At 39.6% G+C, this 19098-nt stretch overlaps 1 protein-coding gene across 3 annotated transcripts in view; it reads left to right on the top strand.

The window, feature by feature from the left end:
* Window positions 1-675: 675 nt before the first annotated feature.
* Window positions 676-19098, top strand: part of Sik3 (SIK family kinase 3) — a 239721-nt gene continuing 221298 nt past the window's right edge. For 2 of the 3 annotated variants that reach the window (XM_005328293.5, XM_013359984.4), the window contains exon 1: window positions 677-993. In XM_005328293.5, the coding sequence (XP_005328350.2) occupies window positions 721-993 (273 nt within the window). In that variant the 5' untranslated portion in view covers window positions 677-720. Of the gene's footprint in view, window positions 994-19098 lie in introns of all 3 variants that reach the window. The other variant, XM_021728449.3, reaches the window with a different exon arrangement.

The following is a 19098-nucleotide window of genomic DNA, read 5'->3' as shown; positions in this document are numbered from 1 at the left end:
CACCCACCCAATGACTGGAATGCGTGTTTGGGCTGGTTTCTCCGCCCTGGAATACGCAAATCCTAGTTTCCCCATTCTCCTCTGTTCGGCGACAATTAGGTTGATTGTACAGGGTGAGCTGGATTTTGTAAGAGGAAGGAATTTTACTGAACAATTCGTTTGCCTTGCTACTAACTTGGTTACAGTTGCTTAAATACTGTAGCTATTCCTGCCTCTGTGGCCTCAAGGGCTAAAGTGGGACAAGGCTGGTATTTTTGGTGATGAGGAAATACTTATAAGGGAGGTTGGGTGTTGTCGAACTGGGGCAGAGATCACAGTTGGGGTCACTGCGATTCCGGGGTCCAGGAGGGGATCGGTTTGGGGTTGGGCATCATGCATCCTCAACTCGGGAGCCGCGGCCCAGGCTCTGAAGTTGCTGGCACCCTTGCGGTTCCCACTGCCTGCTCCCCAGAGGGGGGCACCCGGGAGCCGGCGCCTCAGGAACCCGGGCCCACGCGGGAAGGTCGAGCGAGCCGGTGAGGTCACGGTTGCCATGGCTCTGGGCAGTGACGCGCGTCGGCACGTGACCAGGGGTTGCCATGGCGCCGGGCGCCCGGCGGCGCGGGAGCTCCGCCTCCCGGAGTGACGTCTTTCAGGCCCCCCCTCCTTTTCCCGCCCCCCCTTGCCCCCTCCCCCCCGAGCCGGCTCCCCGCGGCCCCGGAGGTTTCACTGCACAACAAGATGGCGGCAGCGGCGGCGAGCGGAGCTGGCGGGGCTGCGGTGGCCGGAGCTGGGGGATCCGGGCCGACGGGCCGCCTGCTGCCTCCGCCCGCGCCGGGGCCCCCGGCCACCCCGGCCGCTGTGCCTCCGGCGGCCGGCCCGCCGCGTCCCGCAGCCCCGGCCTCCCGCGGGCCGATGCCGGCTCGCATCGGCTACTACGAGATCGACCGCACCATCGGCAAGGGCAACTTCGCTGTGGTCAAGCGGGCCACGCACCTCGTCACCAAGGCCAAGGTACTGGCGCTGGGGGACCCGGCGGCTGTGGTCTGTGCAGCCCGGGACCATCCGAGTGTGGCGGGGCCGGGCGAGATCCGCGACCCCCGGGACTGAAGGGTCGGGGCAGCGAGTGGGGTTGGCATTTGGGAGAGCGTTGGGGGCCTGGGAGACGGGCAGGGGGCTGTCGGGCGGAGGGAGTGAGGAGGTAGAAACACCGGCGGACCCGGAGAGGGAAACTCCAAGCCGAGGGGCGAAGGGGCCACGGAGCCCTGGGACCCCGAGCCGAGCAACTGGTCACGGGAAGGGGGTCCTCAGGGCTGCGTGGAGGGTAAGTGGAAGGGTGAGTGGAAAGATGGGGTTGGAACTCTCAGGGGGCCGGCGGACTGTAAGCCAAGAAGACTCCGGAACCAGCAATTAGGAAATCGTAAGGGAATGAGGGCAGGGGCATATGAAATGTGGACCAGGAGGATGGGGGAAGACAAGGGTAAAGGCAGACCTGGGCTTCTGGGGGGCCCCGGGACGGATGGAACATGGACTGGGGTTGTGTAGTGGGTGCAGGGCACTGCAAGGTATGAGACCTGGCACATTATGACAGGAATCCGCATTTGATCATCAAAGACTGATAGTGCAACTGGAAGCCTAGGAGAGTCTCGAATATTGGAGGAGGCAATGAAGAAAATGGGGAAATGAGGGGGAAAATTGTTTTGTGTGTCAGTAGGAAGGGGCCCAGGTTTATGGTGGCACTAGTGAATCTAGGGTTAAACAATTTGGGAGAGCTGGGTTCCTGGATATTTTTAGTTGTTGGAGGGTCTGGAATTGTGGGCTTTATGGGAATCCAGGGTGGGCTTTCACTGGTGAGGGCAAAGCTTGCAACTGAGAAACCTAGACACCAGAGGATTACACTCATTGGGCCTTTTGGTTCCCAAGGGATTTGAGGAGCTATAGTAGGGAAATTGGCCAAGGTCAATTAGGAAGCCATATAGGTATACATATAAAATTCCCCTTTTGAGGAAATATGGGTAGCACTTTGATATAAGCTTCCTGGGGGTGTTAGAATCTAAGACATCAGGAGGAATCCTGTAGTTTTTATAGAACCCACAAAGCCCATTTTCACTCCAGAATTTTTCTTTGCTTGGTAACTCACTTGAATGAATACTTTTAATGTAGTCATTCATTATATTTAAAACTGCAGTTTATGCTTTCCTTCAGCCTGACAAATGAAGAACCCTTATAGCTGCTGCTGCTTCCTACTAAAGCCACATCAATTCCTCTCACCTCCTCAGCCTAGCCTCTGGTTGTCATGACCTACCTGGGGTTTTGTTTTTATGGCCATCACTTGTTTTCAGAAGCCTAGGTCTTCTCTCCTGTTCATTTGCAACTGAAGTTCCTCCTCCTGCCCCTCTCTCTGCCAAAGACTACAAGAGGCCATTCTTACCAAGGTGGCAGGGTGGGTAGCTGTGGCAATTGATTGGTCAGTTTCACTTCCTCTGGAGGCCCCCCCCCCCCTTTTTCAGTTTTTACCAAAGAATGTTAAGTCTTCAGATCAGAGCTGAACAAGACACCCAAGTCCAAGACTCCCTGATGGTTCCCACAGACCCTTAGGGGAAATAGATTGAGCCTGTAATGTAGACTCTGGTAGGTCGCCTCACCACCTAGTGTTTCCAGTCCTGTTTACTGTTAGTGAAGCCAAATTTATAAACAGTGTTGTCGTCCCCCTCCCTTCTAAGTAATCACATTGTGCTTCTGTGATTATTTTGCTTTGAGCTCTGGGGAATGGACTCCATGAACTTAATTGGTTGTCTGGTTTATGGTCTTAATGATTTGAAAATATTTGAATCTTCCGGCCCTTGGATATACCAAAATATTGATTAAAAAAAAGCCAAAAAAGCAAAACTATGACTTCCCCATCTAGGATTGAGTGTTTTTGTAAATATAATTGCAAATAGTTGATTCTATGTTTTATGTTCAGTAGTCAGCAAAGCCAGTGCCTAATTATATCTGGTCTGCTGGCTTTCTAATTTGTGTGTGTGTGTGTGTGTGTGTGTGTGTGTGTGTGTGTATTTTGAAGCTTTTTTTTCTGAGACCTTGGTATCCTTTAGGACTGCAGCATTTAAAACATTGGCTTGTTTATGAGTGGGTGTCACTGTTTATGTTGGTTTTTATCTTTGATCATTTGTGGTATACAGTTATGCAATTCTTATGTATGGAAATATTCAGGGTCTTGAATGAGACTGAATGGCTTGGACAATGAGTTGCATGTGTGAAGAAACCATACCAGCACTCATTTGTGTTTCTGTAGCAGTGTGCAATTTCCTAGTTACAGTTACAAGTACCCTATCTTTTGCAGCTTAAATTACTCTGACGACATGAGTGAAGCTTAATTCACAAGGAGTTGTCATGTGCTCTGGATGAACGATGAACATATTTTGGCCTGCTCCTTGCTTATCTGAATCCACTTTGGAAGTGGTTCTCAACTGCTGACAGCTTAGATGTGCCCAGCAGCTGTTGACATACAGTATGATGGCCTATTAATGGCATGGTTTGGTTATATAATGGTGGGGAAGGTGCATATGTACTAGAAGTTGCAGGAGCTGCTGCTTCAGTTACTGGGGTAGAGATTTTTCTCCCCATGCACTGCTGCATTTATCTTACTTCTGCAGTCAGGTCAGTCCAAAGCAAAGAGTTATCTCCCCCTTCCCCCATCTCGTTCTACAATGTATTATTTTTGTTTTTTCTTATTAAGGTGTGTGGTTTTCTTCTTTCTTTTTCTTTTTCCCCCTGTAGGTAATTTAATAGTCTGAGTTTTTCTTATAACCATAAATAACAATCAGACTCAAGTAATACAGATGATACTTGTGCAGGTTAAAGGGGTTAGGTAATAGACATTTTCTGAACATTGGAGAAAAAAAATATTTATGGTCACCTTTTCTTACATGACCCTTTCCAAAGACTAAGAGACTAAAGTAAACTTCATTTATTGACTAAGCTACTGTACTTCATCCAACAATAAGTGGTGAAGCTGGCTCTTTCCCAAATCCTGTTAACTCGCAAACCTCCTAGAGTAGGACCCTGGGATGAATAAAATCAGTAGAGAAAAGGATGTTATCTTCCTATTTGGTTTTTCTGTACTTTTGCAGCAGTGGCATTCATGAGCTCAGACTTCATATTGGCAGCACTGCAGTGCTTAGAGCGTCACTGCAGAACAATTCAGAGCAGTGAATATTCATCTGTGACATACTTTGGTCAGCAGCTCACCCTGCCTTTGTCCTACCTGCTTTGATTTCCTTTTATTTTGGGGGAGGAGTCTACCATAAGGTTCTCTGGCTGTCTTCTTTAGGTAGGACACTATAAAGTATTGAAGAGGTTAAAAAATAGGTTTAGTGCTTTTAGATTGCTTGTAGTCTGTTTCATGTTTTTGTGCTTTCAAGCTATTGGACAAATGGGAACCAAGAGTAGGTATATTTTGTGTGCATTTAAAAAAGTATGCATGACTATAAAAATCTTTGGTTAAGTACTTTTAAACTGCTGTGTGCGGTAGTGCACACTTGTAATCCAGGCTGTTGGGAGTTGAGGCAGGAAGCAAGTTCAAGGCCAGCCTGGGCAACTTAGTGAGACCCTGCCTCAAAATAAAAAGGACAGGAATTAACTCAGTATAGAATACCCTTTGGTTCAATTCCCAGTACTGCATAAAACAAAATAAATCAAAACCCTTTTAAACTGTATGTATTTTAGTAAATGTGCATCACTTGCCTCTTATTGGTTTGTGATAAGAACTTCAGCTTTGGGTAAGACTGCCTGATTTGAATCCTCTGTTGCTTAATGATGGGCCATGAAAAGTTATTTAACTTCTTTGTGCTTGGATTTCTTCATCTATAAAATGGGATGGCAATAGTACTTACAAGTTTGGGTGTTAGGAAGATTCAGTAAGATAATATATGTAAAGGTATTCATGTTTAGTCAGCATTTAATAAATGTTATCATCATCATTATCATCAGGTGTGATAGTAACCAAGATAAGTAAGACATACTCCCTTTTTTTTTTTTTTTTTTTTGCTTTTTACCCTTAGGAAGAGTTCATGACTGCATATATCTTCAATTTTGTGTGGGTGTATGCCATCCTGATGATAAGCTTTCATGGTGAAAAAAAAAATAATTTGCTGTTGTTTCAGGTGCCCCTTTGAGATACCTTGGGTTTAGTTGCTGTGGAATGTGGGCTGACTAATCTCATGAAATTGTTATTTTAAAAACACAGTTTTTGGCTCATTAAACTTCTTTTTTTTTGTGGGTGGAGGCATTAGGGATTAGGGGTACTTTATTGCTGGGCTATATCTCCAGTCTTTTTATTTTTTATTTTGTGACAGGGTCTGGCTGCTTTGCTGAGGCTGGCCTCAAACTTGAGATCCTCTTGCCTCAGCCTCCTGAGTTGCTAGGATTATAGGCATGTTAACTGTGCCTGACTTGATTAAACGTTTTTTTAAACAATTATGAAACTTAATGAAAACTAACACTGACTTTTGCTTTGGACTGCCTTAAATTTTCATTGTGTTTTGGTAACTAATTTTTGTCATACTGATAATAGAACAGTTTGAGTGCAGTCTTTTCTCCAGAGATTTGCTTAAATTTGGTGGAAAATATGTAAAAACATTCCTATAAGCTTAGGAACACATTTGCACTTATGTGCAGTGTGCTTCTTAGAAGGCCTAGGTTAGGATCCAAACTTTAAAAATTACACAGAGAAAACACTTTGCCCTATGAGATTGTTCCAAATATTAACCAGCCAGGACACATTTGTGTGCTGTTTTACTGCAAACTCATTTTCACAAGACTAACTCAGAGTGGGCTAAAAGCATTATTTTTACCTTTAAGGAAGAGTTGATTGAAATAGATGAGATGATACATGTGCCCTTTAGAAAGTTGAAAACAATAATCTTTGGCATAACTGGAAGAGATAATTATGTCAAAAAGAAATTGAAAGCAAGATTTACATTACATACATTTGAGGAAGATAGTCCTATCCCTAAACAATCTAGAAGTGACTATTGAAAGATGACTCAGTTCATTTTGACATAGTTTTGATGGGGTTACTAACTTTTTGGAACTTGGAGAGGAGCTAAGACTGATTGGGACTAGTCTTCAGAGTCAGAATACCAGTATTCCACTTTCAGCATCCAAGATGTTTATTTTAACATTCTGACTTTGGTGCCAGCTCCCTAGAAAGTCATAGATCAGGCTCAAGCCAGAGGTGCCCAGACTAGTTATTCCTGTGCCAGAAGTGCTGTTTTCATTTTCCAAGCATCAATCTGGCTGATATTTTCTAGTTCATGGCACCAAAGAGAACAAAATGGACATGGAAAAGAATAAGAAATATTTTTTATTCACTAGAGTCTCTGTAATTATAAAAAATGCCTAAGACATATCTGCTAAGAGATGGAATCTTTCCCTTATCCATTCATTCATTCAGCACACATTGATTGAATGCAGTTATTTTGTCAGTCTATTCTAGGCTCTGTAATATGCCAATGAAGAGGAGAGACAAAAAAGCACTTGCTTGGAGCTTACTTTCACATAAGTGGAGACAGACAGGAGTCATGTTAAAAATATATGTATGTGTGTGTGTGTGTGTGTGTGTGTGTGTATGTGTGTGTGTGTGTGTGTATGTATTTTTCCATATACTAATGAGTAAGTATTAAGAAGAAAATAAATGGTCTAGGTCTACAGGTTTGGGGAGGGGTGCTGCTTCAGATAGAGTGGTTATGGAGGGATTTTTCAAGATTGCGACAATTGAGTTGAGACCTGAGTGATGAGGGAAAAGCATCCTAGGAAGATTTGGAAGACAGAACATTCCACGCAGAAGGAATGGCAAGTGCAAAAGTCCTTGAGAACAGAAATGAGCTTGGATTATCTAAAGATTAGACCCAAGGTCATGTATCATGGTACCTTAGTCAACAAGGGTAGGGTGGTAAGGGGTGGGGTAAGGTTAGACAGGTAGATGGGCCAGATTATGTAGGTCTTATAGGTCATTTTATGAAATTGGGCATGATATAGGGGATTGGCATCAGATAGTATCAAAGTGGAGCACTGACATAATTTGATATTTTAAAACTCATGTTTTTTTTTTTTTGTGGGGGGCGGTACTGGGATTGAACTCAGGGGCACTCAACCACTGAGCCACATCCCCAGCCCTATTTTGAACTTTATTTAGAGACAGGGTCTCACTGAGTTGCTTAATTCCTCACTTTTGCTGAGGCTGGCTTTGAACTCGCAGTCCTCCTGCCTCAGCCTCCTGAACTGCTGCCATTACAGGCATGCACCACCACACCTGACTTCATGGGTTATTTTATGGTTAAGGGCAAAACAAACTTTTTCTGATGCACTTCTTAAGACACAGGAAATGGTCAATTTTAACAACTTAATATATTCTTTCACACTTTAAAAGAATGCTATACTTTTTTTTTAATATTTATTTTTTAGTTTTTGGTGGACACAACATTTTTATTTTTTATTTGTATGTGGTGCTGAGGATCAAACCTAGTGCCCCGTGCATGCCAGGCGAGTGCGCTACCACTTGAGCCACATACATCCCCAGCCCGAATGCCATACTTTTTGCATATAAGCTAAACACGATCAATCAACAAATATTTGTTCATTTGTCAGGCACAAAAAAGACTTTAGAGGTATGATGTTCTTTTCCAGAGCCTGGAAAAATGGACTTAACAGAATTTAGGCTCTCTACTTTTAATAGACTATTAAAGTTGTTTAGATCAATTATCCATTATGTTCATGGCTGTCTTCTGTATCATCTCTCATTTTCTTGGAGTCCTATAGCTAGTCAGTTAGGGAGTTGGAATTAGAATTAAGGTACCTGCTGGGTGTGGTGGCACAAGCCTGTAATTCCAGTGAGTTGGGAGGTTGAGGCAGGAGGATTGCAAGTTCGAGGCCAGCCTCAAAAACTTGAAGCTCTAAGCAACTTAGTGAGATGCTGTCTCAAAATAAAACATAAAAAGGGCTGGGGACTTAACTCAGTGGTAAAGCACCCCTGGATTCAATCTCCAATTAAAAAAAAATGAAAAGAATCCAGGTATCTATGCCTAGTTAACTCCCTGACTTTTTGTAATTATAGAAAACATTATTCTTGCCCTCTGAACATTTTTTTTTTTTGTTAAAGACAAGATATATCTCCTAAAACAAGTGAGATTCCTCAAGAATGAGGAAGAGTAATATACCAACACTGTACTTCACCAGTGCTCTGTCATTATGTCATTGTCATCCTGCCATTTACCTGCAATCCTCCCTGCTTTGCTTTCACATCTCCTACTCTGACACTCTTGATGCCCCCTTGACTTGACAGATGTGGAGGAAGTAAACAGGGAAAGAAATAAACATTGAAAATACAGTGACCCAAACCTTCACCTGCCTTATATAGTTTTCTTGTGACACTCTTATCTAGCTACTTCCAGGGAATATGGGTGGTTATGCTTTTGGGTTGGATTGGTCTACCTTTGAAGGTAAATTCTTAGATGAACTCCTCACTTACCAGATCATTACCAGTTTCCAGTGATGATGCCATCTTATAACATGTTAAAAGAATTGGTTTCCTAGAGACATCCTTGATGACGTGGTGAGGACTGAGAGAACCCTGTATCTAGGGTTTCTCTTAACTTGGTTCTATTTTCTGGCCTGAGAGCTACACCTGTTCTTTACATGAGTAAACTCATATATCAGGTGAGTCCCTGATCCCTCCTAATGAGTAGATTTATCCCTTTCTGATATAATCATATGACCAGAGTGTCCTTTTCCTGACTGATAGTATCTAGAGGATGAACATTATACATATTCTCATGGCTTTTGACTTTATTTGATATTTTTCATTGTTAAATAAATGGCCTAGGCAGTGTCTTTGAGAAGACTGTAGTCTGGAATGAATTAGATTGAAAAATCCCCTTTTGGATATATTCAGAGTAGAATCCCATCAGCTTGTATAAAACTGTTGGATGAGGCATCGTGAAGTTATGTTAGGAACATATTTTGATTAGCATGTATGTGATCCGCAGTAGGTAAGGAGTCTCTGCCACTGTAAAGTATTTTATCTCAGTATTAGGCTTTTCAAAGAGGTAGGAATCAGATCGTGAATGCTTAGCCACAGTTCTTAGAACCTGAAAAGGAAGAAGAAAACCCGTCACCTGTTGAAGTTTGTCAATGTGGGCTGGGCTTGCTCACTTGAATACTTTTGACCAGTTATTTTAAGCTAAATTTAGGTTTTGATTAGGAAGTTATGAGAAATTATCAGATTCCTGCGTATTTCCAGTTCTAGCACTTGCTTACCAACAGTATGCTTTCCTTCTTGTAGCTCATCCCATAACTGCATGTGAATGCTTTCTAAAAAAGTGCTCCAGAGCTGGGGCTGTAGCTCAGTGGCAGAGCACTTGCCTAGTATGTGTAAGGCACTGGGTTTGATTCTTAGCACCACATAAAAATAAACAAAATAAAGGCATTTATTTTGTCCATACACAACTACAAAAAAATTTTTAAAAAAGCGCCCCACTTTGATACTATCTGATGCCATAAAATGGCTATGTAATCTGGCCCATCTACCTGTCTTACCTTATCCCTTACCATCCTTGTTGACTAAGGTACCATGACATGTGAACTTGGGTCTAATCTTTAGATAATCCAAGCTCATTTCTGTTCTCATGTGAATACTTTCCTTTTTATAGCTCTACCTAGAATTGATTGTGAAAATTTGGGTTAGCTATCCATATTTTTTCCTTCTTCTTCTTCTTTTTTTTTTGTACTGGGGATTGAACTCAGTGATGCTTAATCATTTAGCCAATCCCCAGCTTCCCCCTTACCTTTTAATATATATTTTATTTAGAGACAGGTTCTTGCTGAGTTGTTTAGTGTCTCACTAAGTTGCTGAGGCTGGCTTTGAACTTGATCCTCCTGCCTCAGCTTCCCGAGCCACTGGGATTACAGCTGTGGGCCACTACATCTTACTAGCTGTCCATATTTTTTGAGGCTAAATACTTTGGAAAGGAATTTTTTGTTCATTCATTGCATCCATCCATTCAATAAACTGTTGAAAAATTATCAAAAATAGAAATGGGCCTTCGCATGGTGGCACACAACTGTAATTTCAGTGACTTGGGAGACTGAGACGGAAGGATCACAAGTTTGAGGCCAGTCCAGGCAATTTAGTGAGACATTGTCTCCAAATAAAAAATAAAAAGTGCTGGGGTAGGGCGCAATGGCACATGCCTGTAATCCCAAGGGCTGGGGAGGTTGAGAGAGGGAGATCACAAGTTCAGAGCCAGCCTCAGCAAATTGAGGTACTAAGCAACTGGGTGAGACCCTGTCTCTAAATAAAATACAAAAATAGGGCTGGGGATGTGGTTCAGTAGTTGAGTGCCCCTGAGTTCAATCCCTGGTACCAAAAGAAAAAAAAAAAATCTAGCTTCTATTGCTCCATGGCCTGTCAATATAATAATTTAATGTAATCAAATAATAATTATATTCTCAATACTTAGTACAATAAGTATTCATTAAATGAATGAATGTAAGTATTAAAAAATAGCTGTTTGTTTTTATACTCAGTGCATCTTAGACTTATTAGAATTTTCTATTTTTGTTTAAAATGTTAAGGACAAATAATTTTCTTCCTTTTTCTCAAAAATCTCTTGTTAAGGAGATTTTATAATCTTTCTGGGCAAGTATTTTTTTACTTTGAAAAAATATTTTATTTATTTATTTATTTATTTATTATACAATCTTTCTGGGCAAGTATTTTTTTACCTTGAAAAAATATTTTATTTATTTATTTATTTATTCATTCATTCATTCATTCAGTGCTGGGAATCAAACCCAGGGCCCTGCACATTCCAGGCAAATTCTCTACCATAGAACCATATCCTAAGCTTTTTGGTATATTTCAAGCTTTCTTTATTATGAAGTTAAGTGTATCTAAAGTAAATCTTACAATTTAAATTCAAGTTACTTATTGTATTTACTTATTTTTACAGTGTTGGGCCTTGTGAACTCAGGGCCTTGTGCATACTAAGCAAGTGCATTAACCACTGAGGTACATTTCCAGCCCATGTTCTTCATTTTTTTTCCCTATTTCATTCTATTGCCCCCGCTATTCTTGAACTAGAGTGTTCAAGTGATTCTCCTGTCTCAGTGTCCTGAGTACTATGAGTACAGGCATGTTCCATCACCCCTGGCTAAGTCTCCTATTTTATGTTTTTTATTTAGTTTTTAGTACTATGAATGGAACTCAGAGGCGCTTAACCACTGAGCCACTTCCCCAGCCCTTAATTTTTGAGACAGGGTCTCAATAAGTTGCTTAGGGCCTCACTAAATTGTTGAGACTGGCTTTGAGCTTGAGATCCTTTTGCTTCAGCCTCCTGAGCTACTGGGAGTACAGGCGTGCAACACTGTGCCTGCCTATTTCTAAATTTAAATGGAAGGTTCTTTCATATCCAGACTCCTAGTGGGTTACTTCTCTGAGATGGCTCCATGAGTATGGTCAGCCAGTGCCTCCAGTTTTCCCTCTTCTGCCTTGGAGCCTCTCCCTTTGGAGACCAACCAGACTGTCAGGCTATTGGCCCTTCCTGAAAAAACTTCACACTATTTGTTGATTTGCTTCTTGTTCTTTCCTTTCTTTTGGTTACTGGGGATTGAATTCAGGGGTGCTTAGTTTCTTAGATACATCCCCAGCCCCATTTTTTAAATCTTTTATTGATTTTATTTTATTTTTTTAAATACATGATAGCAGGGGAATGCATTAATTTTTATTACACAAATAGAGCAGTTTTTCATATCTCTGTGTATAAAATATGTTCATGCCAATTCATGCCATTATACATGTACTTCTTTTGCATTACAATTCTTAATATAAATATATACCAAAATTTTTCATATCTCTGTTTGTATATAAAGTAGGTTGACACCCAATTCAAGTCTTCATAGTGACCTTTGTGTAATGATGTCCATCCCATTCCACCATCCTTGCTAATCCCCTGCCCCCTCCCTTTTCCTCCCACCCCTCTTCCCTATCTAGAATTCATCTATTCCTCCCATGCTCTCCTTCATTACTCCGTTTTCTAAGCCCCCTTTTCTATTTTATTTTGAGACAGAGTTTCCCTAAGTTGCTATGACCTTGCTAAATTGCTGAGGCTGGCTTTTAACTTGGCATCCTCCTGCTTAAGCCTCCCTGAACTGTTGGGATTATAGCTGTGCACCACCAGGACCAGCCCTTCTTGTTATTTTCTTTATATTTAAGTGATCTGATTAAAACATTTTTCCCGTCATTGACTAGTAATCTGTGTGTGTGTGTGTGTGTGTGTGTGTGTGTATGTATGTGTGAACATTGAGCCCAGCACTGTTCTGTCACTAAGCTACATCCTCAGCCCTTTTTATTTTGAGACGTTATCACTGAGTTGCCTAGGCTGGCCTCAAACTTGTGATCTTCCGAGTTGTTGGGATTATTGGTAAGCATTACTATGCCAGCAATCTTAATGAATTACTTTTAATTGATCCTTAATTTTAATGGATTAATGCAAGTAGTATTTATTGTATCATCTGTATTCTAAAAGAGACTACAACTAGAAGGTAAGAAGAGATTTTATTCTTAGGGTAGATAAGGGGTTAAATTAAAAGAGCAGTTGACTGCTTGCAGCTTGAATCTAATAGAGAGGAAGGAAGATGAGGTATTAAACATAATAAATTCTTCTTTTTGTTGCTTTTTGCTTTGTTGGGGATCAAATCCAGGGCCTGCTGCATGCTAAGCAAGTACTGTATTTTTTATTTTTATTTTTTTAGAGAGAGTGAGAGAGGGGGAGAGAGAGAGAGAGAGAGAGAGAAAGAGAGAGAGAGAGAGAGAGAGAGAAACAGAGAGAGAGAGAGAATTTTTAATATTTAATTTTTAGTTCTCGGCGGACACAACATCTTTGTTGGTATGTGGTGCTGAGGATCGAACCCGGGCCGCACGCATGCCAGGCGAGCGCGCTACCACTTGAGCCACATCCCCAGCCCAGCAAGTACTGTATTACTGAATCATATCCCCAGCCCATAATAATTTTTTTTACATCAACCACACTGTCTGTTTTTATTGGCTCTCTTCTCTACCTTGTCCATTTTTTTCTGATTATAAAAATTACTTTGTGCTCATGGAAGAAATTTGGGAAAATTTAGAAAAGTATAAAGAAGTGTAAGAAAAAATCACCCATAATCCTGACACTCAGAGACAGTAGGTATTTGTATTATAAAAGATTTGTACATACATATGTGTACACACACACACACACACACACACACACACACTTTTTTTTTTTTTGTGCCAGGTTTAAACCTGAGGTGCTTAACCACTGAGCCACATCCCCAAACCTTTTTATATTTATTTTGAGACAGGGTCTCTCTGAATAACTTGGGGCCTTTGCCAAATTGCTGAGACTGGCTTTGATTTGTGATCCTCCTGCCTCAGCTTCAGTCACTGTATTATAGGCATGCAGCACTGTGCCCAGCTGTACCTATATATTTTTAAATAGGTTCATGTCAATACAATGTATTCTTTTCCAGCCTCATTATTATCATTTTTACATCATTAGAAACTTTTAGTAATTAGTAATTTTAATTGATATATACTTTTCTATGATATGACTATAGTATTTTTTTTGAAACTTTTTCCTAATTTAAGGTTTTTCCTAGTTTTTCTCTTTAAAAGTTTGCTGTGAAAACCATATTTGCACCTGAGTCTTTGATGTATTTCTGATCTTTTGCTCTGGATAGATTGTTGAAAGTGAAATTACTGGGCCAGAAGGAACACATGTTTGTTAGACACCTGATATGTATAATGCCACAGTGCTTTCCAGAAAGATTGCATCAGGGATGGTTTCCCCAGCAGTGGATGAGAAGGCCTGTCTCACAGCCAGCCACACTTGCTCTCTTTATCTTATCTATCTCCACTTCTGCCTTCGTTGGCATGGAGGTGTAGGGCTTTTAAGTCCCTATTGCACCTCCAAACCTAGTGTGTAGATACAGTATCAGTCAGAAGAGTATTATAGCAGCTGCCTAATCCATCCCTGAGCCAAACTAGAAGAAAGAGGAGAATAAGTGTGTATCTAACCTTTTACTTGCTTTTTTTGAATCATCACTCTCTCTCCTTACCTTTCACAAAGGGACATAAATCTGTACTGGAGGAATTGCGGAAGCAAAGAAAGAAGGCTAATGAGATATATACTCTGATTACCTCTACCTTTGATTTTTTTTCTTTTGAAACTTTGATTTTTAAATAACTATTCTTGGGTAAATCTGAGCTAGAATTTTAGATTAATGAAGGTCATAAATTGTTCCTCCTTCTTTTTAATGGTGAAAAGACTGAAGTAGATTGTGAGGGAGATAATTGTGAGAACAAATATGGTAACATAGCTTCCCTATCATGTTTGAATTTGCTTTATGCGCTGTACTTTATAAGTTATTTAAGAGATTTACAAGAGCATTTAGGCTGGTTCAGAATATGATTCTTGGAATGTTTTGGGATTACTACAGTTGTGTGGAGTTACCTGTATTTTGGACAACTGATGATAGGCTCTTTTATTTCCAATAGAAGCCCTCTTACACAATAAGTTTGACATATGATTTACTTAGTTAATTGGGGAAAAATTGATAAAGCATGGAAATCAGAAGTCTGCATTCATGTAATAATGTTTTTTTTTAATTTTTTTTTTTTTTTTTTTTAGTTTTAGATGGACACAATACCTTTATTTATTTATTTATTTATTTTTATGTGGCGCTGAGGATCGAACCCAGTGCCTCACACATGCAAGGCAAGCGTTCTGCCACTGAGCCACAATCCCAGCCCAACATGTACTAATGTTTTAAAATGGTTTGTTTTAGAATATTTCCAACATAAACAAAAGTGGAGAGAATAGTATAATGATTCCTCATGGACTCACTGACTATCACCACCTTGAATAGCTGTCATCTTGTGGCCAATCTTTCATCTGTGCCCTTTCCCACTTCCCCTTTCTCCCCAGAGTTTGAAGCATGTTCTTTGATTAAATCTATAAATATTTTGGTATATATCTCTAAGTGGATGAAGGTTCTTTTTCAGAGAAACATAACCATAGTATGATTATCCTACTAAAACAATTAACAAGAATTCCTTAATATCATTAAATATCAATTCAGTGTTAAACTTTCCTTGATTGCCTCACATTATTTTTAATCACTTATCTGTTTGAATTATAACATAAACAAACTTCATACATTACAGTTGATCTATGTCTCTTAAGTTTGAAAGTATTTTATTCTATAGGTTTCCCCTCCCATCTTTTCCCTTGCAAGCTAAGAAACACATTGGCTAATATTTGATATAGGGCCAAGACTTTTTCTTTGCATGCCCTGATTAGAGTTCTTTGTCTTGTTTATATTAAACACATGCAAAATTCACTATGATTTCCAGTTTTAAAGAAAAACAGTAATTTAATGGCACTTGTGATGTGATAAGAGTACAGAATCCCTCTTGATTTTTCTGATCCTCTTCCCCAGTGTTTAACACTGGTCTCATCCACATCTAATTTGACTTTAACAAGTCTTTATTAGACTTAGTTTTTATAGAAACGTGCTTTTTTTTCTCCCTAATTCTTCATCAGTTTGCAATATTTGATTAAATTCATAACTATAACAGATAGTATATTTGGAAAAAACCTATAAATTACTGATATGCATACATATAACAATAGAAGTATCCAGGAGTCAGACAATAGTTGTTAGAGTTGTTAATTGAGAACAGTTTCTGTGTGTTGCTGGGGATTGAACCCAGGACCTTGTGCGTGTTGGGTAGGCACTCTACCACTGAGCTATATCCTTAGCCCTGACAACTTGTGTGTTGTGAGCATCATTTGTTTTACAGAGAGAAGAGGAAGTATTAATTATATTTGCATGTTGGTCAGATGGCTGTGGATTAAGAGTCACTGCATTAATTTAAAATTATAAATAAGCTAAAACTCTTAGAAATTTGAGGACAAACTATTTTATAGAATCTTTTATTATTTATAGCGGATACTTCAGGGTTTTTATTTTTGACCACTTATGTTAGAATTTGCAAGAATTGAACTGAATTCGATTAAGGGCCAATGATATTAAAAACTTTGTGAGGAAACATCCCAAACTCGCTTAGCTTAAAAGGTTTATATCTGTTCACTGCCAATGTAGTGTTCCATGGAACAAGTTGACATTTTCATGTAGTAAGTTGTTTTCTCTTTCTGGCAGAAGAAATCTTGGTTCATATGCCATGAGAAACAGAATTGTTTTTATTGTGAAAGGCAGGAGCAGAGCTGTGTGTTTCTTATTAGGATTAGTTGGGCACCTGCAGGATTTCTTACTTCTGTCTTTCTGCTTCCTGCCTCCTGTTGTCCTTTCCTTCTGTCAAAATGTTCTAATGTTGCATAAGCAATGTTCTGACAATAGATGAGTTTTTTTAGTAGCTCATTTTTTTTAAACCCTGAAAATAATGTTTTTAGTGATTGTGTGTTCTTGGCTTACTTTCCATTTCCACATCAACAGAGATATTGTGATTCTAGTCAAATGGGGTAGTTGTATTCTGCCAGTGATCTTTGTGTCCAAGTCAGCTGCAGAAATACCACTTTCACGTTATACCTAAATAGCATCTATGTATATAGTAGTTTTGGAAGATAACTAAAGGTTGGAAAGGCACTTCAGGATCTTTTAAAAGGATTTTCCAATTCTCAGGAATAAAATAACTTGTTTGAAGTATGTTATTCATTGGTCTCTGACATATTCACAAGAGGAGCTAGTGATTTCAGCCCACTGGCTCTTCTGATTCCATTTTCCTCCTTCCTTTTGAATCAGCAGCTGCATCCAGTGCCCTGCTCTAATTGAGCTCCTAGTAAAAGGAGCACTGTTACTCTGAATCATAACCTCTTTACCAATACTTGTTGAAGTTATAGGCAAAGAATCCATTTTGGAGTCACATTGACTTTAGAAAACCACATTTCAGTTGTGTTACCTAAATTCCTCTTCCTTTTTTAATGCTATTACCAATGTTTTCTCTTTTTTTCATCCCTTTGGAGGAACTTTTTGGCCCACCAGAGTTGCTTGAGACAATCTGTAGTCATGCACTGAGCCTCTGGGGGAAGTCAGGGAATGTGTTTCCAATTTGATTTTAGGAGCAAGTAGTTTGACTTTGGGTGAATCACTCAACCTTGTGGAGCTTCCAGTTTCCTTTTTACTTATTTTTTTCCCCAACAGCTTTATTGAGGTACAGTTCATATACAATACATTTTACCCAATTTAATTTTTTGTGTGCACTCAAATAATTTTTTTAAAGAGAGAGAGAGAGAGAGAATTTTTAATATTTATTTTTTAGTTCTCGGCGGACACATCTTTGTTTGTATGTGGTGCTGAGGATCAAACCCAGGCCGCACACATGCCAGGCGAGCGCGCTACCGCTTGAGCCACATCCTCAGCCCTCAAATAATTTTTAAAAATATTTATTTATTTATTTTTTAGGTAGATGGACACAACACAATGCCTTTATTTTTATGTGGTGCTGAGGATTGAACCCAGGTCCCGCCCATGCTGGGCAAGTGCTCTACCGCTGAGCCACAATCCCAGCCCCATCAAAGAATTTTATAGCCATTGCCACAACAAATTTTCTAACATTTTTGTTCCACATAAAAGAAATGCTGTATTCATTAGTGGTCATTGCTCATTTCTGCAACCTTTGTCCCCCAGCCCTTGTAACCACTAATCAATCTCTATAGATTGACCCGTTCTGAACGTCTCCTGTAAATGGAATCGTGCAGTATATGATCTTTTGTACATGGCTTCTTTCACTTAGCATGATTTCTTCAAGATTCATCTATCTATAGTTATCTTAAAATATATATGAAATATGGGAGGTTGAGGCAGGAGGATCGTAAGTTCAAGGCTAGCCTCAGCAACTTAATGAGGAGGCCCTAAGCAACTTAGTGAGATCCTGCTTCAAAATAAAAAATATATAGAGCTGGGGAAAAAAGCACCCTTGGAATAAATCCCCAATACCAATAAATAAATAAATAACAAAAAATATATGTATGTATATAAAAAAAGATTCATCCATCTAGCATATTTTGGAATTCCTTTTTATGGTTAATGTTTTTTGTATGGATGTAGTACATTTTATTTATTCTTACATGAATCAGTGTATATTTCTATTATTTTTACCTTATGACTAATGGTTTTACAAACATGCACATGCAAATTTTTGTGGGTTGTATGTTTTCTTTTTTTGTCGGGTATACAACCTGTGAGTAGAGTTGCTTGGTTATATGGTAACTTTATGTTTAACTCTTTGAGGAACTGTCAAAGTGGTTTCCAAAGTGGCTGCCCCATTTTGGCATTTTCACAAGCAATGTATGTAGTATCTCCACCTGCAAAACTTAACTTTCTCTTGTACTTTAGTGATTTAGTGGATGTGAAGTGATATTTCAGTGTTGGCTAAAGGTATTGAGCATCTTTTCATATGCTAATTCATCATTTGTATGTCTCCTTTGGAAAAATGTCTGTTTCTTTTTCTTTTCTTTTCTTTCTTTTTTTTTTTTTTTGTACCTGGGATTGAATTCAAGGGCACTTAACCACTGAGCCACATTTCCTAGCTCTTTTATATTTTATTTTGAGACAGGGTGTCACTGAGTTGCTTAGGGCCTCGATAAGTTGCTGAGGTGGCTTTGAACTGCCTCAGCCCTCGAGCCTCTGGGATTACAGGCATGTGCCACCAGCTAAAAATGTCTGTTTCTGTTCTTTGCCCATTTAAAAATTGGGTTATCTGTTTTTTTTATTGTTCAGTTGTAAGAATTCTCTTATATTTTGAGTACAAATTCCTAATCAGACATACAATTTACAAATATTTTCTCCCATTCAGTGGGTTCTCTTTTTACTTTCTTGGTAGTTTGTAGCACAAAAGTTTTAAATTTTGATTTTCTAGTTTTAAAATTTATATAGTTATTCTAACTCTAAAATTATGTGTTCTGCTGTGATTATGTGTACCTCTGTGCTCATTTTGTATGTGTATGACTCATTTTTACATAGCTCTTTCTTTCCTAGGACACTTTTTAGCCTCAAAAT

Source organism: Ictidomys tridecemlineatus, chromosome 4 (genome assembly GCF_052094955.1).
Source record: "Ictidomys tridecemlineatus isolate mIctTri1 chromosome 4, mIctTri1.hap1, whole genome shotgun sequence".
NCBI classification, from domain to species: Eukaryota; Metazoa; Chordata; class Mammalia; order Rodentia; family Sciuridae; genus Ictidomys; species Ictidomys tridecemlineatus.
The sequence above is the reverse complement of the archived record's forward strand: the minus strand, read 5'-3'. Positions and strand labels throughout refer to the sequence as shown.